Source organism: Paramormyrops kingsleyae, chromosome 3, assembly GCF_048594095.1.
Source record: "Paramormyrops kingsleyae isolate MSU_618 chromosome 3, PKINGS_0.4, whole genome shotgun sequence".
NCBI lineage: Eukaryota > Metazoa > Chordata > Actinopteri > Osteoglossiformes > Mormyridae > Paramormyrops > Paramormyrops kingsleyae.
In genome coordinates this window covers 38,211,995-38,237,593 of record NC_132799.1, presented here as the reverse complement: position 1 = coordinate 38,237,593, position 25,599 = coordinate 38,211,995, and the positions used below count along the sequence as shown (strand labels likewise).

Sequence of the window (25,599 nt, the reverse complement as noted above, 5' to 3'; positions counted from 1 at the left end):
AGGCACCACAACCCTGTACTGGACAAGTGGTTACGGAGATGGATGGATGATGGATGCTTTTTAAAAAATAAGAAATATATTTAACATTCTGGGCAGTTTTGTAACATTTTATTTTTAAATTCCCACAGTGTTCTGGGTGAGGCAAACATTTTCCGTTCATAACATTTGTAATTCATAAGTTTAATTTCAAAATATAATGAAAAGTATAAAATAAAGAAAACATAAAATACAAAAGCAGGAAATGCCACAGGTATAAGTCTGGTACAAAAGTTGGTGACAAATTGTTTACATTAATATATAACAGCATATTATTAAATTGCCTTTATCTTAAACACATTAAGACCTTAAAAATTCCATAAAAATGTGAATAGCAATGATAATGTGGTAGATGCTGCTTTCATGAAGCTCATTTGAAGAACAACTTCATGAACCTTTGGACAGGAGCTTCCTAAGGCAGGACTGTCAGTCCCTCCTCCCCACATCATCATAGTCAGTCTGGTCAGGTTCAGGGGGGCCCTCCCCAGGGGGCAGTATGGTCAAGGCTCTCGCACCTACAGGGTAGGGGACACAGGGTATTGACAAACTATAATTGGAACTTAGTAGAAGTGAGAGTTCTTAGTTTTTTAGTTATGGCAGACACACATAAAGTGATTCAAGGTCAGTCCAAATCAGTCACACTCAAATGAATATCATTGTTTATAAATAATAAAAAATTATGAATATATAAAAAGAAGCATACAGGTTATCAAACCATCTGACCTAATAAAACACGTGGGCTCTGCTCTATACCCTCGACATCATCATAGTCCTCTGATCTGCCTCCTGTCACCATCAACCCTGATCCTGGAAAAAGAGAGACCTCAGTACACAGTGGACTGTTAGAGTTGAAATTTCCATCCATTTTCTGAAATCACATATCCTATTTAGGGTCACAGAGCCTATGGGCACAAGGCAGGGAGCAACCCAAGTTGGGGCTCCAACCCATCACAGGGCACACTCACACACCATTAACACCTATGGGCAATAACACCAATTAGCCTCAGCATGTTTTTGGACTGTGGAGGGGAACTGGAGTACCTGGAGGAAACCACCACAACAACACAGAGAGAACATGCAAACTCCACACACATGGAGTCATGGAGGGACTCAAACAGAGGTCCCAGAGTTGTGAGGCAACAGTGCTACCCACTGCACCACCATGCCACCTCCTCATTTGAAACAATTACTCCACAAGTCTTTAAAAGTCCACAACATAATAAACAGTGTTTGTGGTTTAAAAGAAAACGCAAGCGCTTTTGAAAGAGAACACGAATTACGCTGTCCGGAACTAGGGTAATGACGATGAGCCTTCAACCATCTTAATTGTTAACATTTTAATTATTACCATATAGGCCCGATGTTATCAGTTTTGTTTTCTTTCTTGTGTCGGAGAGTTTCACTCTGTGTGTGGGGCGGAGCAGGCAACTCTCAAACACTCCAGCGTGCGTGAGAGTTGCGTTACTCTGCCCCGATCACAGACAGCACCGTCCTCGGAGACACAGAGCTGCTAAGAACAATGTATGGCGGAGAAAACTGTTTGTTCGAAAGCGTGGTTACCATTCACTTGAGCTGATGCTGACAATGGTCCTTCAGTACAACTTTTTTGCATTTGAGAGCGGAGATTCGAACAATTTGTCAGATGTCTAGATAAAAAGTGCAGGACTTTGCGCAGTTAGTTTCCTCATTAAACATGTCTATCCTTTATACAGGCTTATACGTCGACAATGTCACAATCACTAGGGGCTTATGTTGTTTTTTGCATACAAGGCTGTGATACGACAAAGTTATTTTGTTTTATTTTCCTCGATCGCTAGATTCTGATTGTGAATTTGGCTTGTGAGCTATCTGTCTGCTAATAACATAAACAACATGTTAGTGAAAGGTTTTGAGCCTTGTACACTACTCATCATACCATGATGCACTTAGTTAATAGTGTTTTTTTCTTTCAAAATTGGAGTATTAGAGTGTAATTGCTTTAATGTGCATGGAATACTGGAATTGTAGAATGAATTGAAGATGAAGGCACTATAATAAAAATGCTAATCTTGTATTTTTAATAATAGTAATTAAATAGTAATTTTTAGTAATTGCTGTCTGATGGATGAACAAAAATCTAATCCTGTATAGCAGCATTTCACCAAGCCAACACCAGGAAAAGCCAGGTACAATATCTGCAGCAGTCTGGTGAGCTTGGGAGCTGAAGGAGTTTGCTGCTATATTGTGCACTAAAAGAGATTCTGATGCTGCTATTTTTATTGTTTATAAGTTTAAGTTGTTTACAAGTTGTTTTGTGTTTTTGTTATTTAAGTTTATATTTAAATTTACACAAGTCAGTATTCAATAAATGCTACGTTGAGAAATTTTGTGTATCATTTGATATTATTAATGTGATATTTTATCATGCAAATAGAGGGGAAAACATCCAATTTTCAGCCAAAAAATATCGGCAGCATATATCGGCCATCGGCTGACCCTGAGTCCTAAATATCAGCATCGGCATCAGCTATTGAAAAACCCATATCGGTCAACCTCTAATTCAATTCACCAGTAGTATCTTGCAATTGCATCCCTGACCACATGTCCAGTCTGTCCCTCATTTTGAGAGAACATTCGAGGTTGCTCTGGTTTATTGTGGTGTTTTCTGTTTGTTCAAATTAACACATAATGGCTATTTGTGGCCACTGGTATTTTAGCGCTACCTGTTGTTCTTGATATAGCCAGTAGGCTACACTGTTGGTTCCATTTAATGCACTAGTAAACCAGATTTGATAATTCTGAATATTCTGTATTTGGATAACAGTGATACAATCCAGTGTTGCTTTGAAAAAATGGCATAAAAGTAAAATGGATTATTACCAGATCCTGGATAGTAAAACAGGGGATTCGGATCACTTTGATCCAGATTAAATTGTTTGAACAACTGGGCCCATATCCCCTGTATCAATCACAGAAAAGCTGCTTCTGTGTCTCAGACATGCATCATTGTAGACTTTCCATCACTCCATTTATTATACTTGTATAATTAATATTTGCCTTGGATGGCATCAAATATACTTATAAGGATAAAGATATTCAATCTGATACTGAGATAAAATAATGAACTGAGGTAAATCAGGGTAAACACCCACCTGATAGATTTTCTGCAATCTTTTCTGTAATGACAGCATCATCATCATCGTCCTTCACTTCTCTCTCTGATTTCTCTGAGGTAAAATATAATCGTTAAAGACTAATGATGCCCTTCATAGTGTTAAAAGAGGGTTCCTATTACTAAACATTAATTCTACCAAATTCACAGACCTCAGCCCCCCTACCTGAGAGAGGGTCTCCTTTACTGTCCTCCACATCTTCATACCCAGAGGGCAGCTCCTCAGAGAGGACACTTCCTATGAAGGAGAGAGACAGTCAGTCTTGTGCTCAGGGAGACTCTGCATGAAGTTTCCTCAGACACCACATGAGGGCCTCATGTGGTTTCTGAGCTATACTCATATAGTAATAGATGAAAAATCAAAAGGAAAAACAGAGACATGTATAGTGATACATATATTATTGCAGAAATGTCATTAATTCATATAAAAAATATTAATCTAATGACTGGAAATTGACTGTCTCACAATATCCCATTTTAAAATACCGTGTATGTGTGGCCAAGTGATTGTAGAAGTTTGTTTGTCTGAATCTGCAGAGGTCAAGAAGATGAACTCACCCTTGTGAAGGGCTCTGTAGGTCTCCCCCCTGGTCAGATTGTACTCTATCTCCTCATAAATGGTGTCACGCAAAGGGGTGAGACCCTCCTGGTACAGAGCTGTGGAGGTGGACATACAGAGACACAGCTGACAGTCCAGGCAACATTTTTCACTTTAATCTAAAGCCTCCATAAATCTCTGTATCATGGGAACAACAGTGTCCTTTGCTGTTGTATATGGGTGCTTTTCCACCACACCAGGTACCATACTTGTTATACTTAAAGAAAGTACCAAAAGTATGGTACTTCAAGGTGCTGGTTTTCCCCTGGCAGGACATTTTGTACTGAATTCCAAAATAGGCTGTAGTATCTGATGGGGCTGGACGATGTGTGATATTAATAATAACATCGCATGTTATGTACATGCAGTTACATCGCTAATCAGGTAAATTAAGATCAGTCTTTTATTACCTTCAGATCTTTACAGGCATTATAGCGCAGAAAGTTTAAGCTTCACTAAAGCATTTTTACTCCAACACAGGCAAAAAAACGTCGCAAGTTTTACAATTTTAATCATTATTCCTTTTCAAGATATTCTAGCATATGTTTAAAAATCATTTTAAAGTTTACCTCCATTGCTCTTGCGTGAGCACTGCATGCGTTCTCCGAGACAATCATTATCATTTTCGTCCTGGCTGTTTAAATTACTCTGCCACATCGGGGCCTGGACCACGCCCCACAGTGGACGCAACCCGGAAGGGAACCGCCCCTTTTACTTAAAAGGACGGTCCTGGACCAGCAGACTTTGCAAAGTATTGTTGCCATTGTTTAGATGTGCCTTGCTGAGTGTTTGATCGTCTGTTGTCTCTCTCTCCTGCCCCACGTATCCTGCCTGCCCTGTCCTCCACGCCTGCCCGTCCCGGACCTCCTGTCATCCTGCCTCCTGCCTGTTCCTGCCTCCTGTCCAGCCCTGACTCGTGTCCTGTGTGATCGTGTAGGACTTATCCCCTTGGCTTACGACCCTTCTGCTCCGTCCCCGACTACGTCTCCAGTGCCGCCCTTTGGATTTGTTATTTATCGGTATCTTAATAAACCCGGTGTCTCCTGCATTCTGGGTCCCGACTCTGGTGTCCTGCCTGATCGTGACATATTCCTAGATCGGTTTTTTGAGAGATATTTTTAGCGTTATAAATATCCCGATATTTATTAAAACTAAATCACGTTGCTATATTTGAAAGATTTCTAATACCATGCTGCTCTAGTATATTATACAAAATACTTTAGGCCTATTTCTTGTCATGCCATCCTGATCTTGCTGTATCTGCTCTTTTGACCAGATCTCAATTTAAGTTTGGATCTCTTTATTATCCCAGCAGCCATTATTATTGCTTTTTTACTTTATTTATCATTGTTTTCTGAATTTGCAACTTTTTTCAAGACGCCGGTTGTATTGTGTTTCAGATGGTTTGGCACTTTAGGTACTGGAACTTTTGGTACTGGTGCTCAACCGGAAGTCAATGGAAAAGGGAAAGTACTAAAAGCATAGTACCTGGTATGGTGGAAAAGCACACTATGATAACCAGCACAAGAGGTGTGAACATCTCGGCCCAGAAACTGAGTGAAAATGCTGTAGCGAGGATGTTCTGTGAGATCAGCATAGGCGAATCTCCAAGATGAACAGAGAAGTGTCTCCTTATAGATCCAAATCGATCTATACAGCAGACTATTTCTAAATTAGGTTGTTATTGACTAGGCTTATTTCCTGTGTTACATGACCCCTAACCTGTGTCTGTCTGCCACTAAAGCCAACAGTGGAAAATGTAAGTGATAATGCAGGCTTAATATGAATCTTTCAGACAGATCATTCTTAATGTGAGTCACCCAACAGCTCTATCCTTCTGTACCTCTCTTCAGCAGTCTGTTCTGGTACAGCTGGACAGCTATTATCACCAGCAGCAGGAAGAGAAGGGATCCCAGTACCAGGAAGACCACAAAAGGAATGGATGGGCCTTTTGAGAAGAGTACAACTGGAAGAGGAACTGACAGAGAGACTTCAGTATAAAATGTGCCTGACAGTGCAGAATGATAGTACTAAATAAACATGCAAATATTTTATCTGTGTCTAAAATTGTATTTAAAATTGTTAGAAATTAATGTTGTGACTGGAATAACTAAAACTTTATCTTATTAAAAATATGAAATATCCATTTTCTAACCACTTATAAATGTCAAGGTTGCAGAGTTACACAAATATATTAAAAATTACCCCGCCATACAAAGTTAAAGCACTGAAAGGAAAAACATGGTTAAGTTACCTACAGTATGGCAATTAACTAGTTAACTATGTTATATATATCAGACTGTAAAAAATTACCATTTTTTGTTGTTGTAGATGTTGCTGGAATCCCTGAAATAATAAATAGATATAGGTATATAAACAGAATTAATCCTACATTTGATAAATTCAAATACATTAAATTCATCAACTCTACCTGTTTTGGCCTTAAGCAGCGATGAACCTGTGAAATTGAAGCATCAAATGTCATTAATAAACATTCTGAGAGTTTTACATTTTTCTAGAATTAATGCTATTTTCTAAAGTTTTGTTTATTCTAAAAGTCAAATAACTCTAATGTTGAGGTTACAGTCTGTCTGCAGCCCCAGTCCCACCTGCACAGGTAACACCAGCATCCTCCTTGTGGCTGCAGCTCCTCTGCTCCTGAAGAGAGTGAGGACAGTCCCACAGGTGGAGCTCATCACCCCTGCAGTTCACCTCATTCAGCCAAATGGTGCCAGTTCCTCGTCCAAAGGCAGAGTTCCCATGAGCCTCCAGTGCTGTCCCACAGCCCAGCTGTCTGCAGACCACCTGGGCATCTCTCAGGTCCCAGGAGTCGTCACAGACCGTCCCCCAGGAGTCGTCATGCCATAGCTCCACCCTCCCTGAGCACTCGCTACTGCCCCCCCGCAGTCTCAGGGGTAGGTGGCCTAGGGGGCGATATTTGTTTTATTTCGTTGAAGAGACCGGTTTGCATCTACAGTTAAAATACACTGCCTTTCATTTTCCCAAATATTTGTAAAAGACCTTCAAAAGTTTCTGAAGGTGATGTTTAAAAAAAAGACAGAAAACTAGTTCATTTATAAGACTGTGATGAAGTTTTCACTTTATCTATAAAGTAATGCATGATACAAAGGCTATTAAGCCTAAATAGTTAGAACTGTCTCCTGCTTTGTCTCATATACAGATGGTTTTCTATACACATACTGATGACTGCACACGTCTCTTTGGAAAGCAATAGTATGTTTTTATTTACTCATGTTGGCACAAGGTGGTGATTACTGTATGCATTTTAATCTGGCCTCATTTCCCATAAAAAATTAGGGGTGCACCGATTGCAGTTTTCTGGCCGATCAACGATCACCGATCCTTAGGCAACCTTACCTGCCGATCTCGATTTTTTTTTGCCGATCTTGTTTCTTTCATAACTAAAAGACAGTTACTTCAATGTTTCCATTTTTATTGAGTAAATTGATATGAATACTCACAAAACATGAGGTAGTGTCCTCAAATATAAACGAACATATAAATGAGCATTGCTGTTTGAACTACAAAATCATATTTTTTCTTCCAGACTTTAATTTCTCTAATTTTGTAAAAAAAATATATATATATAGCTGTTATGACACACTTGTCCAAAAAATAGGGAGGGAGGCAGCCTGCACTGCACCTCTCTCGGGAATGGGAGAAAAGGCTGATTTAACCCTCTGGGGCCTAGGGGTAGGAAACACACTTTCACTGACTGGGGCATGATCACACATTTCATCACACTTAATTCATGGCAAATAAATTATTTCTTATATATTTGTTTTGCCATTACACTCATCTTTATTTTAATATATATTGTAAATATGTCAGATTTTTGTTAAATTTGAAATTTGACATCAAAGTATAGACATTGCAAAATGCAGTTTGGAACACTTGCAGAAACATTATAAAAGTACATAGTAAGCAATGCTGGCAGTTTGTTTTGATCCCAGATATCTGATCACCAAAGTCTTGGCTACATGAAGATGACTAAATGGTGTAGATGCAACATTAATTTGGATAAATAAATAAGAAAAACCTAACTCATGTAACTATTTCTGGCTCCTTTCATTGAATATGTAGCAACTTTCATGTGTATGAATGAGCCATTGTCACCTGGCCACGTCCCCAACCCCCTTTTATGGCGCTGAAGGGGATGTATCTGGATCGCGTTTCACCGTTGCGCTGTTAATCAAATTACCATGCGAATGCGATTTGAATATGCGCTAATGCGGCTATTTAGAATGTGAATAGCGATCTTCGGGTGAGAGCGGTACTACACGCCCCCGATGCAGGTAAAACAAAGTAAGATGACATGGTTTACTTTTTTGCCGATTTAACCTAATTAAAAAAACTTTAATACTTCCGACAATGGACGTTTTGAAAAGAAGACAGATTACGGATTTAGCCAGCGTTTTTTTCATGATTATACATTAAGATTTCAGCGAGATATTTATAAACTGAAATAGACACGAAAAGTACGCGAAAAGTACGCGATGTCGTCGACGACATACTCGACCCCAAAGAGTTAAAAGCATATAACTAAGATCGGTGGATCTCATGGGAATATGGTCGATTTCTGATCCCCTCAAATTAACGTGATCGAGGCCGATCGATCGGTGCGCCGATCGATCGGTGCACCCCTATAAAAAATATAAACTTTAATTACTATTTTTAAAAAGTGCTCCCAAAATTTTGTAAATGCCAATATTTTTAGACAGTGGAGCCAAAATATTTTAAAGATTTTTTGCACTTCATTGCACTACAGTCAGCAGAACCAAGTTCTTTAAATTTCTAAGTACCACCATTTAACAAAACCTCAAATGTGACTAAAATATCACCTGCATAATTAAGAAGACCCAACAGTGTCTGTAATTCTTGGTACAGCTGAAGAGATTCAGGCTGCCACAGACAATTTCCCAGTTTTACGCAGCTGCAATCCATTGTTACATCATTGATTTTTGTCTAGTTTGGCTCTGCATCACCATAGCCAACAGTGAATTGTGCCGTGTGCAGAGAATAATATTCGCTGTCAGTTCCTGTATGTGAAGTCCTATCCTCATCATGTCTACGGCTAAGAAAATAATGCCTGACCCCTCTCAACCTGATCGCTTCCTCTTCCAGCATCTCCCTACTCGGTGAAAGAGTAAGAGCCTGAGTACAACTGCAGCTCATCATCTGAACAGCTTCTTCCCCCTAACAAGGACCCATGAGAAGCACCCTGGCACCTATGCATCCTTTTCATGCTTAGGCACCCACTGTACTTCATACTCCCGTTGCCTCTAAGCTTACTTGCATATATCCCAAACCATTTGTACCCCACACCTTGTCGTCTGTCCAGATGTTTATTTGTTTATTTATTAATAGCACATTTTCCTATTCTCCCTCTTTTTTAATAGGGGTCCAAGGACACAGTGCTGAGGGGTGTTCAACAAAGCATGATGTCACGCCCGGCTCGTCCAATCCTCGTGTCTGCCACGCCCCCCTCGTTACCTCATGTTAATTCCTTATTGTCTTCACCTTATCAATGTCTTATAATATGTCTTCACCTTCATATTATCAATTATAATTATTATTCACCTGTTGCCTGTTGTTTTCTGCCTACCCTGTGTATTTAGTCTGCGTCTGAGTCAGTATTCCCCAGTCCGGTCATTAACGTTGTAACGTTATATTGTTGTAGTGTTGAGTAGTGCCGTGTTTTCCCCTGTTATGCCCTTGCGTCTTCCCAATAAACCCTTTTGTTTAACCCCGTTCCTGCCTTCGTTCGCCTGCTTCCCTGGTCCGTGTTCCACGCATTATGACACATGATTTCTCAGTTAGTTGGGTTTACTTAAGCTAGACATCAGGACAATAGAAATGCTCTTTAGCTAAACTCTTATTGGACAATGACTTATAGCTTACATTAATCCTGCTAACCAAAAAATCCTACTTTGTGGAACACCCCCCTTGAACCATATTGTATTTGCTAGGATTTTTCTTCTTATTATTCTTCTTCGGCAATAAAATGATTTATGGAGCAGAAATCGTAAGGTATAGAAACACCAAATTTGGTGGAGTGATGTAGAATTTCCTCTACTACCCAGGCAAGCAAAATCATACACATTGACTTGATGGTGGCACTATAGCTTGGTGTTTTACTTTTTAGCTTGTTTCTCTGGAACCATGAGTCATAGAAACAAAATTATTTTTTCCAGACATTCCTTGGCTCATGCCAAAAATATTGCAAAGTGGGACTATGAAGCTCTGCCTACTTAAATGTTTTGCTAATTTGCATAATGTAAAAATCCACTATTGCAAACTAGTTGTAGAAAGGTAATCTAAATCACACAAAATTTGAACTATAGCATTTTGAGGCCATGTAGAGATAATGATCTTCACAGGATTTTGATCAGGCAAATTGTTTTGATGCTACAGACCAATGAATTTCATGGGAGTGGCCTTTTAGCTCTTAATGACCAATTTGTCATCAACGGGATGCAACATTCCCTCCAATGTTCAGGACTGGAAAGAGACACTGATCAGTTTACTGGTGGCACTATAAGTGCTGTGTTTTATGTTTTGGCCCATATTTTCTGAGCTGTGGGTCATAGAAAGTAAATTCTTTTTTATCCACATTTCTTGGCTTATTTCATATTTTTTCATAAATATTTCATATTTATTCATATTTGCATATACCATTAAACCCCGCCCCATAGATCTTTAGCTAATTTGCAAAATCTGCAGGATAAACTTTTTCAAACTCAGCCCTGATTCACATAAAATCTGAATTGCAACATCTTGAGGCCACCAAAACAAATTCCTTCTCCTTCTATGGCAAATAAGGATTCTGAGCCCGGCTGTGGTAATCATACAAACAAATAAGCGTAAACACAAAGCGGACCTATAAAAATAGTGTATACAGTAACTTACCGTCACAGGTGATCTGAGCCACTTCACCTTCATCACAGTTATAGTTTCCCCAGTTAGAGGACGGGCACTGCCACAGTGTGGAATCATGTGGGCGACATTTCAGGTTATCAAGCCAGTTCGGAGCTCCTTTCAGCCGAGACCATGAGTTAGAAACAGTCCCACTCTTTCCACAGTTGAGATGTTGACATATCAGGCTGACTGTGTTTGTGTCCATTTGATTGACGCACACATTTCCCCAGGTGCCATTGTAGAAAACCTCCAACTGCCCACAGCAACCATCAGCCAACTTGATTTCCTTATATTCTACAGGGAGTTTAAAGGAAAAAAAAATAAGTTAAGAATTATTTATATACAGAGAATAAATTTGTTGAAATATTATATCATTAATCATGAAATTTTGTGTTTGTTTTTAATTCGTCAAAAGTCTTAACCTAAAGTAATACACCTAAACTATAAAAGTCAATTTACATCTTTCATCATAATTTTTTCCCCTTTTCTTTAGATGAGGAGGCCTTATGTTAAATTTTCATACCTGAACACACAACTCCTACATCCTCTTTATGGACACAGTCATTCTGTCCCCTCGGTGCTGAAGGACAGTCCCACAGAGACGTCTCATTCCCCTCACAGTCCACCTCATCCAGCCAGATGAATCCAGTTCCTGGTCCAAAGAAGGTGGGCACTGGGTCACGGAGAGCCGTCCCACACTGGAGCTGTCTGCACACCACCTGAGCATCCTTCAGGTCCCAGGAGTCTCCACACACTGTCCCCCAGGAGCCCTGGTGGAGCACCTCCAGCCTCCCTGCACAGCCCCCAGCATCACCCACCAGCCTGATGGACCTGTGATCTGGAGAAGGAGGTTCAGAGGGAGGTCATTTGTTGCTAGTTATTCATCTCATAATTGCACATCCATCCATCCATTTGATGTTGGAGCTGTTGATATACACTACCAGTAAAAACTAAAAGTTTTTTGCACACACAGATTTTCCACATTTGCATTTTACTCAATTAACATTTACTAAAAATACACGCAGTATTCTTTGCTAACAAATAAATTTACAATATGTTTACAATTTGAGTTACTTTACTAGCAAGAAAATTTCACATCTTTGATTCATCAATGTAACCTCCGCTAGCAGCAGAGAAAAACTTTCTACAAGGGATAATACATACTGCTTTGTTTCATGGGAAGAAACAGTTAACTAACGCATGTAAAGTTGAAGGACAGCCTAGAATTTGACAATGCCATCACCACACAACCAGTTAATAGGATGTCAGACATGCATATACTCATATTACATGTTCTTTCCATGTTATAAGGGAAACTTGTTATATTTGACTTATATTCTCATTTATAGTTGTTCACACTACCTTCCATTGATTAACAAGAATAAAAAATCCTAACTATTGTGTACTCACTGGAACACTCTATGGACATCTGTGTACCAAAGTTGCAGCTCAGTGTCTGTTGATCACTGCAGTTCACCAGGTGAGATTCACTCCCAGAGCACTGATACCCTGTCAGACACACATCACTGTCCCCTGTCCCAGACAGGGAGGAGCTGTACAGCCTCACTGCAGAGCCACAGCCCAGCTGCCTGCAGACCACAGAGGCCTCCCTGAAGCTCCAGGAGTCCATGAGAACTCTGCTCCAGGTCAGCTGGTAGTAAACCTCCACCTGACCCTCACAGCCACTATCTCCAGACAGTCGTACTGTCCCATTGAGAGCTGAGAGAGATTTAGACCCTGTGGAAAGATCAGTCACTGTCAGTGTTTGTCAGATGTGCATGTTAGAAAAACAGCTTGTAGATCTACATTTACTTAATTATTGTATTAACTGCTGGAGTTTTGGTTGCTGATATGAATAATTCCTTCTACTGAGTAAATTCTATTGAGTCATTCATCCTTTTCAAATATTGCCATTAAAATGCCAATAACAGCCACACAGTTTTCAATGGTATAAGTGGTACAGAGCATTGGTGGATTTTCTATGAAACTAGACCGTCCTGAGTTTGTATTAACAGTTCAATTAATGATGCATAAAAATAATGTATATTTGATCATAATTCATGAAAAAGCCCAAATTACTAATCCATAGTTTGAACAAGTGTCAGCCATAGTACAGTCCTCACCATTACAGATGAGTCCTGCATCCCGTCCATGAGAGCATGCAGCTCGACTCCATGAGGACACAGCACACTGGGAGAGGTGTGTCTCATTCCCCTGGCACTCAAACACATCAGCCCAGATGCGGCCCCTCCCCTCTCCAAACCAGGCCTGTCCTGGCACTGCCACAGCGCTCCCACACTGCAGCTGCCTACAGAGGACACTGGCTGCTCTCATATCCCAGGATGCATCATACACTGTCCCCCACTCACTGAGGTACTGCAGCTCCACCCTCCCAGAGCAGGAGTCAGGGCCGCCCACCAGCCTGGAGTCTGTGTACCCTGCAACCAGCAAAAATGTGCAACAACAAAGAAACAAATAAATTCAAAATATCACCATGTAACAGCAATTAATTATTTCATTTGTTGCGTCTATGTTACTTTAAAGGGAGTATAATTAGCAACATTCAGTAATATTATCAGATTATCTAGTATCTAGTTTTTTGTCAATAAACGTGTAAGCCATTTCCCAGCATGGTAAATTAACTTACAGAAGCACTTCAGTCCCACGTCAGTCTCATGGTTGCAGTTCTGTTCCTCTGTGGAGGATCTCAAACACTGACCAAAATCAGATTCATCCCCTGTGCAGTTAATCTTCTTTGACCACACCTGCCCGCCCCCCTTCCCAAATGCAGCCCCCCTGGGCTCCTCCACAGGGATCCCACAGCCCAGCTGCCGACACACGACCTTTGCATCCTGCAGGTCAAAGTCAGGATCACACACTGTGTACCATGAGCTTAGATGCTGGAATTCCAGTCTTCCAAAACACGGATGAGACCCTCCTGTCAGCTGCATTATAGTTCCTTAAGTTAAAAAAGCCAAACAGCAAAATAAAACATATTGACAGACATCACTGAAGTAAAAACAGTTGCATGCTTTCTTATGGTAACTCCGTTGCAGTTATAATCTCTCCTTCATTATCATAAACATGAGGTTCTCTGCACTGAAGACATCGGGGGGCAGGTGGCCCTGTGGTTTTGGGCTATCGGTGATGTCATTAAGGTTACTGACCCTGATGGAGTCGCTACATTAGTGTCAGGAGCAGGACAAGGTAACCTGCACATGGGGAGTAAGGCTGGTGGTGTGTTTCCCTGAGTGTGGCTTTTGTTACAGCTGGTCCAGCATAAGACTGTGTATAGGAGGGGGTGGTCAGACTAGTAGCCTCACTAAACACCTTTGGTGGTGAGGTTAGGGTCCCAATCTCTGCTGTGGGTCACTAGCTGCAACCTAGTGGTGTCAATAAACAATGTCTTAATAATAATACAAAGATAATAATGCATTCATCTACATTTTACAATAGTATAAAACACTACAATTAAACACAGTTTAGTTTTTAAGCACATTGACAGTTTCAAGCTAAATCAGAACAACCATAAGAAAAGTACCAGGCTTCACACACTCTTTGTATTTCTGTGTTTATTCCACTTGGTGGAATTATCCTTTATTCTCAGAGGTTTATGTTTGGAAAAAATGAGAAATATATGCAGTAGCCTTGAGTGCAGTGAGATGCAGTGCTAAGTATACATACTTTGTGGATAGCTACAATGGCACCTGTGGGGAGGACAAACAAGTCTTTCAAAATTTAATTCACCGTTTTGCATTCATACATTGCATTAGTGCTTTCAGTACATATTAATATATTATTTTACATAGTTGGGTTTACAGTGATACCGTCTCTTGATGAAATGGGGCACACCAAATCAAACTGCCAAACTCTTCTGACACAACCGCAACTCCGCTCTTTAAATCCTTTCATGAAGCTAAAACTCTGTCAAATAGGGTTAGTTCTGAGCTTTCTGTACTGTTGTTATAACGTTTCCCATGGTCTCGGGAGAGTAAGAGGATCTCTGCAGGAGAGCACTTGTTAAATTGAAACACTGTTGTTTCCGGTCTGAATAAAGCCCACGGAAAAGCACCTCAAATTGGATGTCAATCACCACAACTGCTTACCAGGATGCTCCGTTCAGCTATTTAGGTATTTGTGCATAGCGCTAGTGCCATTATGGTATGCGATCGAACTTTGCACAGTGTAAAACCACCTTTTTGTTTTATGATAATTTGAAAAACATTTGTTATACACTCTAAAAAACGCTGGGTTGTTTTTTCAACCCAAATGCTGGGTAACAAAGTTGGGTTGATTTAACCCAATTTGGGTTGAAAATCGGTCTTGATCTATAACCCAGCAGTGCTTGGTTGGGAACGCGGACGTGAAAGAGAGCACGCACGTCACGTCAACATCCAGGGACATCAGCGAGAGTTGACGGAGTTTTGCGCCGTCTTTAGAGGGAAGGCAGTGAAATTCTGTCTGAAACGTAAGTTATTCAGTGTGTATTTAACAATGTTCATAATAAATAAAACATTTGCTTTACTGTATAATATATATACACGGAAATTTTAGGCTTTCGGTCAGTTGAACTGAGATTACCTAACGACTAAGCGACGGCCGTGCTCCGCCTCACGGCCGATCTCTCGGTCAGTGGACGGGAAAGCGCGCGTGACATCGTCATCGGAAGGAGCTTGGAAAGGATAACGTAAAATTTTTAAATATTACTTTTGTATATGTTAAATCTACTTTGTTTATTATTAATGATTTACTGTGTTAGAAACGGTTTTGATATAGCGGAGTTTACTTAACTAATTTGATTTTGTCAGCACATCCACATAAATTTCCCGCTCTGCTTGTAAGGTACATTTCGTTCAATTCGTTTGACTTAGTTGTACATTCGACAGCAAACGATGTTAATTTACTACGAACATGTAATTTCTTTAATCCTGTAAATGGTTTGATGCAGGCGGGAATGTCTGAGCTCAGCTCAGGCTAAAGGAGGCTTGAAACTAAGCATGTTCGACGGACATTTTCTAAGCATAGTGCTAAGGCCATGGTCAGTGGTTAACTAATGCTGATAGCTTGGTGTGTTATGGTCTTTAATGCTCCTAAAGGTTTTTTAGGTGTTCTGAAGGTAGCTCTAAGGATATTTAACTTTTACACATTTTTGAGTTCTTAATGAATCTATACCATTTCTTTTTTATTTATTTTTCCTTTTTTCAGATTGGGACCAATATGGCTGAGTACCTTCGTTCAGAAGAGTCCATTGAATTTTCTTATGTTCTCATGCTTGGAGACAACCACTGCTTTCAAGCCTTTGCTATAATAAATGGCACAGCATTTGAGCAAGGTACATTACTTGCTGCAGTGGTCGTTTGAAATGTTTTCATATTTTAAATACATATTTTCTTGGAAGTAAATTTGACTTCAGTCACTTTATATCTCAGGATATATTGATGTTTGCACATAATTGTTAATGGGAAAGTTATAAAATGTTTTCCTATTTTTTCCTAATCTTAAATTTGTATTTTCTTAAGTTTTTTTTTTTGTTTGTTTTTTCAGTCAGTTTGATGCCGTTTCATTATTACTTCTACATATTTTTTTTTTCTACATTGCAGTTGATGATTTATATATATCAGGATATGTTAATGTTTATGCACAAATTTGTATTTTAAAGTTAATCTTTCTGACTTCAGTCAGTTAGATGCTTTTTCATTATTACTTCTACATACTTTTATTTTTCCTCTACTCTGCAATTACATTGCAATTGATTCTTACTGATGATTCCTGTATATCTCAGGATATATTAATGTTTATGCATGATGTAAATGTTATGAAAAGTTTTCATATTTCAAATTGTGTTTTTCTAAAGTTAATTTGTCTGACTTCAGTCTGATGCATTGTTACTGACTTCAGTCACAGTGTTTCTGTGATACAGTTTGATACATTTTAATAGAAATTGTCTTAATGCTGAGGTGGAGATGGGAAAAATGTCTTAAATTCATATGGACACATTTTTTACATGTTTTGTCATAAATAAAATTCCATTACTGAAGTATGTATTGCTGTAGAATTGTTTTTATTTTAGTAATTTTAATCACCAAAGTTTCTAGATTAAATTTCTGACCCATTTTGGGTTACATTCAACCCAGCAGTGTAGTCATTTTTAACTAATAGTTGGGTTAAAAATCACAACCCAGCATGCTGGGTTAAACGTGTAACCCAGCGTTGGGTTAGTCCCTTTTTTACCCAGCGCTGGGTTACCAAAATAACCCAAATTGGGTTGTTTTTAACCCAGCAGTTTAGAGTGTAATGAATTGAAGCGTTTTAGAAATCCTAATGGTGATTTTATTAAAATAATTTTTTAAAAGATGCATTGATTTAAAATATTGATGTTGACGCATTTTTAGCGTCGACATCATCGACTGCGTTGACTAATCGTGGCAGCTCTACTTCACATTAAAGATTCTGAATTGAAGACAAGACTCAGGAAGATAATCCAAATTATAGGGACACACCATCACAAACAAGCACTCATTCCTGACTTTACATTTAACACAAACTGCATCTTTGATAAAAATAGGTCAAAACCAAGACTTGAATCGATGACATCCTCCAGTGCAGAGGGCCCAAGGACATATTGGCCTAGAACGCATCCAAAATAAGAATCATAAATGCAGCCATTGAGGAAAGAAAGGTCATTTTGATGATTTCTGCTTCCATAAAGATAAGTCAAAGCCGAAAGAAACTCACACGCCAACAGTGGTCGTGGTGTGAGGCAAGGCTGTGGTCAAGGTGGTCACAATTCTGGTAAAGGTCGAGGTAGAGGTGCCCAGCGCAGCATGAAGGAGAGGGAAGCCATCAAAATACTGAATATTTGAAGATGTCACAGACCTCCAACTTAACAATGTCATTTCATTGATATTGATACAAGCAACATTGGTGGTGGTGCAGGAGGTAGTGCTACCGTTCGGCAACCGGAGGGTTGCAGGTTCAAGCCCCGGGTCCTCCTGTCCCCATCGAAGTGTCCTTGAGCAAGACAGTGAACCCCAAATTGCTCCCGGTGAGCTGGTTGGCACCTTGCATGGTAGCCTCTGCCACCGGTGTGTGAATGTGTGGTGTGAATGGGTGAATGTGAGGCATACATTGTAAAGCGCTTTGGTAAAAAGCACTATATAAATGCAGTCCATTTGCCATTTACCATTTCAAGAGGCTACAAAAATCAGGATCTGGAGTCAAACTCCAACCTGCATCCACAAAGCTGTGCCCATATACCAGCAAGCAACCCCTTCCACTTTTAGGGAAGTGTATGGTAGAGGTTCAGGTTCCTAACACCAAATGAGGGGTCACTGCTCCGTTCTTCGTGGTATGACAAGCCCAGCTTAATTTCTATGTGTGCAAAAGCTAAAACAAAATGTCAGACTCTGTCTCTGGTCCCTTACCAATTCTCTATAGAGGGGATGTAACCTATAGTAGACTACTCTCCCTAAAGCACTAGTTATTGATAATTGGGACATTTTTTTGGGAATGGCCTGGTTTTTATAAATGGGATGGTCTTCATCCTAACTGGAGAGGATCAAAACATGGCAAGTAAATTACCTGCCTGACTGAGAATTCACATGGTATCCGACCTGCCCATCTATATTCTTACAGTATACAGACCACCGGGATCATATACACTCTGTTTCTGACAGAATTTGGGGAACTTTTCTCGGACTTGATTATTAACTTAGAGAATGTTATAATACTTGGAAATTTCAATTTACATGTGGATATAGAGACTGATGCCTTCAGCAAAACTTTCCTGTCCCTCCTGGACTGGACTTATGTTGAACAGGGGTAGCCAATCTTATCCGCAAAGGGCCGGTGTGTATGCAGGTTTTTGGGATAACCTGTAGGTCAGCTGTTCAAACCCAGGTGTGAGGACTTTTTCAGCCAATCAGTCCTCTAATTAGTAATCAAATTAGGGAGTTGCAGCGAAAACCCGCATACACACCGGCCCTTTGCGGATACGATTGGCTACCCCTGCTGTTGAATATCACCAACACATAATAGGACCAACATTAGGCTTCAAACATGTTCAAATGGCTCACAATTAACTTCAATGCAAGTGGAACGTGAAAACACCCTTAATGTTTTTGAATGAATTAATGAATTAGAACAAAAAACTATTGTAATTAAGATTAAACCAACCACTTGTCCACTGGATACAATCCTCACTAAGCTTCTTTAGGAATCACTGGGAGTTCTGGCAAGACCTATAACTGCCATAATGAATGCATCCCTGTTATCAGGTGATGTTCCTGACCAACTTAAAGCAGCACTAATCAGGCTACTACTGACGAGGTGTAGAAATTATGTATGGTCTATGGAAACTCGTAACACATGATAACGTTACTGTACCGTATGGAGATGCCAAAGCTAATGCCTGCCTCAGCATCCCAATAACGTGTGTCGCTGCATTCTGTAACTGTATCTGTTTTATATTGACATACTGTATACTGTAATTTAGCTTTTAACTTGCTAACGTTAACCTTATTTTCCACTTTTATTTCCTGTTAAGGAAAGACAGTGCTTTTACATTAATTCAAGTGTACTTGAATATATATGCACTTACATATCTATACAGAGATGAACAGTGAGAGTCAGTTTATTTTCGTGCAATTTATTAAAATTGCAGTCCATTCAATTTGTCGCCGTTTTTGAGGTTCTCAATCTATTATCTCAACCTATCAAAATTTTAATAAAAAATGGAGCACTGAAGTAAAGAAATAATAACTTGGATTATATATATATCGGGATAATGATACCGTTTGATATGGAAAAATGATCATAATAAAATATTTTGCCATATCGCCCAGCCCTACACACACACACACACACACACACACTACTACTACTAATTAGAACTAGCAGTCCTTATACCTAATTAACGTTAGCAAGTTAGCTAACGTTAAATAGGTAAAAGCTAAATTACATAGCAAAAGCTTAACTTCACTTCTAATTTAGCACAATAAAATGTATAGTGCAGCACAAACAACAACATTTACACTTTGTTAATCTTGTTGTCGGATCCAGTAAAAATAGTTATTGAGTAGTGAATGTAATTAGCCAATGGGGACGCGTCCCTGAAAAAACTCGCCCACGCGAGAAGTTTGTGTCAGAATTGTAAGCAAAAAGTCAGGGAGCACAAGCGAGAAAGCTGGCAGCGTAAACAAAGGAAAACATTATCAAAAGACTAATCGTGTTTGCAAGTTATACATTTTACTTTTGAGATGACATTTCTTTTGCTTCAGTTAGTTTTTTTTCTTCTCGAAGCCTTGTTTATGCTTGATGTCAAAAAAGTTTTGCTTGATAATATTGGCACAAATCTGATTCCATATGTAAATAGTTCAGTTTGTTTAGAAGAGCCAGGCTGGAGTTTGCAAAAAAATTGATATTTTACACAGGAATGGAGAAATGAATGAAACCTGTGGTCACATTTTTTTCTAGAGCTGTATTAGCAGTAACAAATGTGAACATCATGTCAGTAACCCATATTTAAACTGATGTTTAAAATTGATTTTTAAACCCTTACTGTCATTTGTAACAGAATCAAATTGCCCCCACACCTGTCATGTATGTACATATAGCGTGAAAAGCAATGTTGCTTGTATGACTGTTTTACAGGCAGAAATGGAGAAGAACTGAATAAAAATAAAACAATGGCTTGATGTAGGATTAGGATATTGGCACCTAAACTGCCGTGCGTGTGGATTATGTTTATATTACATTGTGGGGACCTTGTACATTTGTCCTACCTGAGCAGACCACTCCAGCATCCCAGGAATGATGACAGTTATTAACTCCCCATCCTTTGTGTTGACAGTCTTTCAGTGTCGACTCTGACCCATTACAGGCCACATTATCCATCCAGATCTTTCCTGTTCCTCTTCCAAAGTGAGCACAGCATGGTGCTGCTACAGCATCTTCACAGGACATCTGCCTACACACCACTGCAGCATCCTCCATACCCCAGTTATCACCACACACTGTGCCCCACTGTCCTTCATGAAGAACCTCCACTCTCCCAGCACAGGGACCGCTGCCATCCACCAACCTGATGTCACTGTCTGGAAGCGCAGGACAGTCACTGTAAGTCACTGCAGTTCAGTGTCCAACTGTGAATATGCATTAGTGAATATATGATGGAAATATGGCTAATATGTCTAATTGTCAGGCATCTGCAGAGGGAGGTCCTGGGGGTACCTGAGCACCTACCCCTTTTGCCCAAAATATTAGAATGACCTACAGTACCTTGAAAGACACTTGCTCTCAGTAGTGAGCTAAATTTAGTGCTGTTTTGCCCCATGATTGATATGCATACTAAACCTTATAATTTCCTTAATACCATAAATGTATAATTATCTTTGGTATTAAATGGTTAAATGTAAAAACATCAAACACTATTACACGTGTATTGAACATTTTGATGTGATTTTATAAATGGAAAATATGTTTTTGTCTTTGATATATCAATAACAGTCAAATAACATAAATAAGTAATAAAAAATAAAAATAAATGGACACAACATAAAGTCACAGTCAGTGCATGCATGGCCCGTGCCGCAGAGACATTTTGCATAGTATAAAAAAAAATGCTCAGGAATTGATTCTTTCGAACGCCTTGTTCGCGACCGATACATTGCGACCGGCTTACAGTAGCAAACCGCTGAATTAACCTCTTAGTCCACAGCTTTTCCCGTTGAGCATAGAAAAAATCTCCGCACAGTCCGCTAATAACCGATGGAGATCCCAACCGTTTGATGACCGCGGACGGGATTACGTCGTGTCAACATTTCACGTAGAACTTGACGACATTAAAAAAAAAAAAACGCGGTTTGAAGTTTTATATTTTATTTTTGTAAATGAACCAGCCTCTAGCTTTCCGTATAACGGAACCTAGCGAAGCCCTGTAATAATCTGCTTAAACTACTGAGAATTAGTAAAATTATGAATTTCTTTTGAGCTACGACTCTTTAAACGATAGAGATATTGATTTATCTGATTTAATTTCTGAACATTTCAGTAAATCCATACTAATAGGAAATACATTCTTCATATTTTATTATGTGTAGTATTTCATTATACTTTCGTTAATTTAATTAATAAATCACGGTTAAAATATTCTGAAATTAATAACATTATATGTTTTATGAAAAATTTTAATTCCGTATGCAGTTAATATACTGTCTTTTTAATCTTACAGTAAATCTGTCCTTATAGACTCAATTTAGAACAACCAGTAATATATCCCACACTGATTCTGAGTTTATTGCATGAAGGTACTGTAAATCAATCAGATTAAGTCAGTGTATTAAAATATATAGGCTATTACGCTTAGGTTTAAACTGACATTTTTCCTTGGTGCATATTTAATACCGATTCTGATACAGTATAGTAATATGTCTGCAGAAGTCGTAACACTTGATCATGATTTTAAGGGTAATGAGTATCACGTTCCTGTGTAAAAAATGTATTACAAACTTTTCGTTTTGGCATTAAAACGTATATTCTGTTATCACAGTAGCAAATAGCCTACTCAATGTGGAATTCCGAGGTTGCGATAATAATGAAACGTAAAGCAATGATGTTTTCGGTAATAATTTAAAAATGTTATACTTCGACTGCACCATTTAGCTCTGAATCTAGTCCGGCCACAACAATTACATTTGACAGTGAGGATATATTACCATTATTGGTAAATGTTTTATATGATCAGGGTCAGAGTACTGGGTACAGTTCGGTTTGTTTTTTAACACACAGCACACAGATCCTGCCATGCAATAAACATCAAATATTTCAGACCCAAATAATGACCCCTGACCTCTGCTGGCTGAGAGTGGACCACTGGAGCAGAGGAAGATCATGGTACTTACTGGCTGTGGTGAGCAGAAGCAGACATGAGAGAAGGAGGATGAACAGGCAGATCTCCATCTTCATCAGGACAAACCAGCTCTCCACAGAGCTGAGACTCCAACCTTCACCTCTGAGCTCTCAGCGAGGGTCTTTATACCATCCTGCCCCTCAGAGTGAACACGCCCCCACCCACCAATCACACTCAGCACTGCCTTATCAGAGGAACTACAGGGTAACATCAAACAGGCCCAGTGACAAATCAGAGGGCTCTAAGCTCATTTTCTCCAAATATACACACACAGTAGTGGTGATGTGAGTCGGGACTCCTCCTCTCAGCAGTAAACCTGCCCAGATGATGAAATAATGTATAATCAGCGGGAAAGCAACAGGCTTTACCAGAAAGCAATAATATAAAAAACAATATAAGGTCTGTATATTTATAAAAGTCTCTATAGTTTGGACAGACTGCGATTTCCTTGTCAGAGTGAGCAAGGAGCCTATTCCTGGAGGCTGAGGGCACACTAACAATTTAACACTAACAACAGCAGTTAACATGCAGAATTAAACCTACTGTACACACTCACACAGACACACTATACCAACCTAACTGGACCTTACAGCCTTACTTATCATGTTTTATAATATAAGAAAATGATGTTCGGAAGTAAGCTGCTTATTTTACTGACCCTTTGCCGCATTTCTTAACATTTTCATTAAATAATTAACATTTTCATCCTCAGAAATAATATTTATCCGCAAGTGTAATTACAAGTGGGCAGCACTGCAGTCTCACACCCTTAGGGTTGGAGGTTCATGCTGTACCTTCCTCTCTTACACATTCTTTCAGGGATGTAATGTTAATCAGTTAATAATTACTACAAATTAATGGATCCAACTACTCCAGGTCATTATTGCTGGAAATTTAATTATGCTTGTACTCAAATTGAAAAGATTTGAATATAACGTATGTTTACTTAAATTTTCAAGAATAACAATAGAAATACATGGTCTTTAATAAAGAATAATGTCTATTTTAAAAAGAGAAACAGAAGAATTTTATTAAATTGAACTAGTGACGGGTCTCCCTCACTGTCCTCCACATCTTCATACCCAGAGGGCAGCTCCTCAGAGAGGCCACGTCCTGTGAAGGAGAGAGACAGTCAGTCCTGTGCTCAGGGAGATGCTGTGTGAAGTTTCCTCTGCTGATGCCTCTGAGACTGAGAGGAGACAGGATGTGTGGAGTTAGAGCATCTAATGCTCACGCCCACACAAGCTAACTGACAGTCTTACCAGCAACATCCTCTTCCTCCTTATTTGCTGGTTTCTCTCACACCCTGAGGGCTTTACAGCAATGCAGCAATGAGGCCCCCATGTGGTCTCTAAGCTCAATTGCATGGTTATATTAATATAGTTAAATATACAAATAATAACGCCACTTGATAGACTTTTACCTGCAGTGACATTGTAAAATTAGATCAGGAATATGCAATATTGAAAATACTGGAAAGACTGGCGTCCTGTCCAGGGTGTTTCCCTGCCTTGTGCCCTATGCTGCCTGGGATTGGCTGCAGGCTCACCATGACCCTGTACTAGATTAGTGGTATGGAAAATGGGTGGATGGATGAACACAGGGGTCTCAGGACACTGATGGAGTATGTTGTTCCATTCTTCCAAGACTGAAACAGGAAGTAGTTTGTGTGTCAGGTCTGCCGATGTTTAGAGGGTCTGCTGCTGCTGTCCTGGTGCCTCTGTGGCTGTAAACACAGAGCAGACAGCAGTGTGAGCCCTGAGTAAATAATGAGAGCTGTCCTTCAGCACCATCCTCACCAGCCCCAGTCAATAGGGGAGCTGAGCTCTGTGCTTATTTCAGTACATTTACATATATAAATACTGAACATACAACTGTGTCTGTTTCTGTACCTACTGTACTTCCAGTATCAGTCAGGTTAAAAGCACAATAACATTAATCATGACTTAACATAGAATAAAACAATGATATTTCATTAATCCCTGTGGGGAAATTCTGTTTTTGCCTACCTCGTCTTGCTCTCCATGAGACACACAGAGAGGTGAGAGTAAGCTTGGGAATCAGAGCACAGGGTCAAGCCCCCAGCACCCCTGGTAAAGGGCCTTGTTCAAGAGCCCATAGACATGTGATTGTTTTGTTGTGGCTGGGGATCAAACCAGCATCCATCTGTGATCAGATGCTCAGAGGTTTAAACCAATGACCACACACCACCACACACACTGCCTCCAAACATGCCATTTGGGTTATGCACCATCACAAGTTCAGGGCCTACATGGGTATGGGCTTTATGTCTGTAATGCCAAACCAGTTTAGAACATTACTGGAATAACATCTGTGTAAAGAACCTCACAAAGAATACGTGAAATAATTCACGCAGACAAATGAAAGAAATTGCCCTCATTGTCATTTTCAGCCAATTTTAAGTACTTTGCTATTTTCTGTCCTAACTCATTTATGACAACAATATGACAACAAGCTGACCTAATATGTATTTTTCCAAAATGCACCATTAGACTGAGTGAGAAGGATGGGGTGGTCAGTGTGTCACACTTGATATGGGCAACTAAGGCAAGAATTTCCAATTCCATCCATTTCATGCCATGACAGTGCATATTACTGACACACTCATTCATAAATATTTTGCACAGGTATACGATGACCTGGGGACAGGATACAGGTGCCAGTGTGTGGCATGGCGGTGCAGTGGTTAGCACTGTTGCCTGAGACCTCTGGGACTTGGGTTCAAGTGTCCACCAGGGTTCTCCCTGTGTCGTTTGGGGTTTTTTCTGGGTACTCTGGTTTCCCCCCACAGTCCAGAATCATGCTGAGGCTAATTGGAATTACCAAATTGCACATAGGTGAGTGAGTGTGCTCTGCGATGGGTTGGTGCCCCATCCTGGGTTGTTTCCTGCCTTGCACCTGTAGCCCCCATGATGGGCTGTGGATCTCCTGCAACTCTGATTAGGA

The 25,599-nt window shown here is 39.7% G+C and overlaps 1 protein-coding gene and 1 long non-coding RNA gene across 5 annotated transcripts; one reads left to right on the top strand and one right to left on the bottom strand.

Moving 5' to 3' along the window:
• Positions 1 to 93: 93 nt before the first annotated feature.
• On the bottom strand, positions 94 to 14,923 carry LOC111839460 (antigen WC1.1-like). 3 transcript variants are annotated; one of them, XM_072710252.1, is made up of 14 exons: positions 13,372 to 14,923; positions 12,848 to 13,162; positions 12,135 to 12,461; positions 11,248 to 11,562; positions 10,716 to 11,018; positions 6,395 to 6,709; positions 6,217 to 6,243; positions 6,099 to 6,131; positions 5,629 to 5,763; positions 3,746 to 3,844; positions 3,359 to 3,425; positions 3,168 to 3,247; positions 760 to 843; positions 94 to 551 (listed from the first exon to the last, which is right to left on the bottom strand). In XM_072710252.1, the coding sequence occupies exons 1-14, from the start codon at positions 13,673 to 13,675 to the stop codon at positions 463 to 465; spliced, it is 2,493 nt and encodes an 830-aa protein (XP_072566353.1). In that variant the 5' UTR covers positions 13,676 to 14,923; the 3' UTR covers positions 94 to 462. The 3 variants fall into 3 exon arrangements, 2 of the variants coding, with proteins under 2 accessions (XP_072566353.1, XP_072566354.1); XM_072710253.1 differs by having other exon boundaries at positions 5,629 to 5,751; XR_011989655.1 differs by lacking the exon at positions 94 to 551 and having other exon boundaries at positions 763 to 843; positions 3,168 to 3,242; positions 3,340 to 3,425.
• A 186-nt stretch (positions 14,924 to 15,109) lies between these two features.
• Positions 15,110 to 16,766, top strand: LOC140588305 (uncharacterized). 2 transcript variants are annotated; one of them, XR_011989665.1, is made up of 2 exons: positions 15,110 to 15,192; positions 15,930 to 16,766. It is a non-coding gene; the product is annotated as an uncharacterized lncRNA (long non-coding RNA). The 2 variants fall into 2 exon arrangements; XR_011989666.1 differs by lacking the exon at positions 15,110 to 15,192 and adding an exon at positions 15,238 to 15,411.
• Positions 16,767 to 25,599: the final 8,833 nt, after the last annotated feature.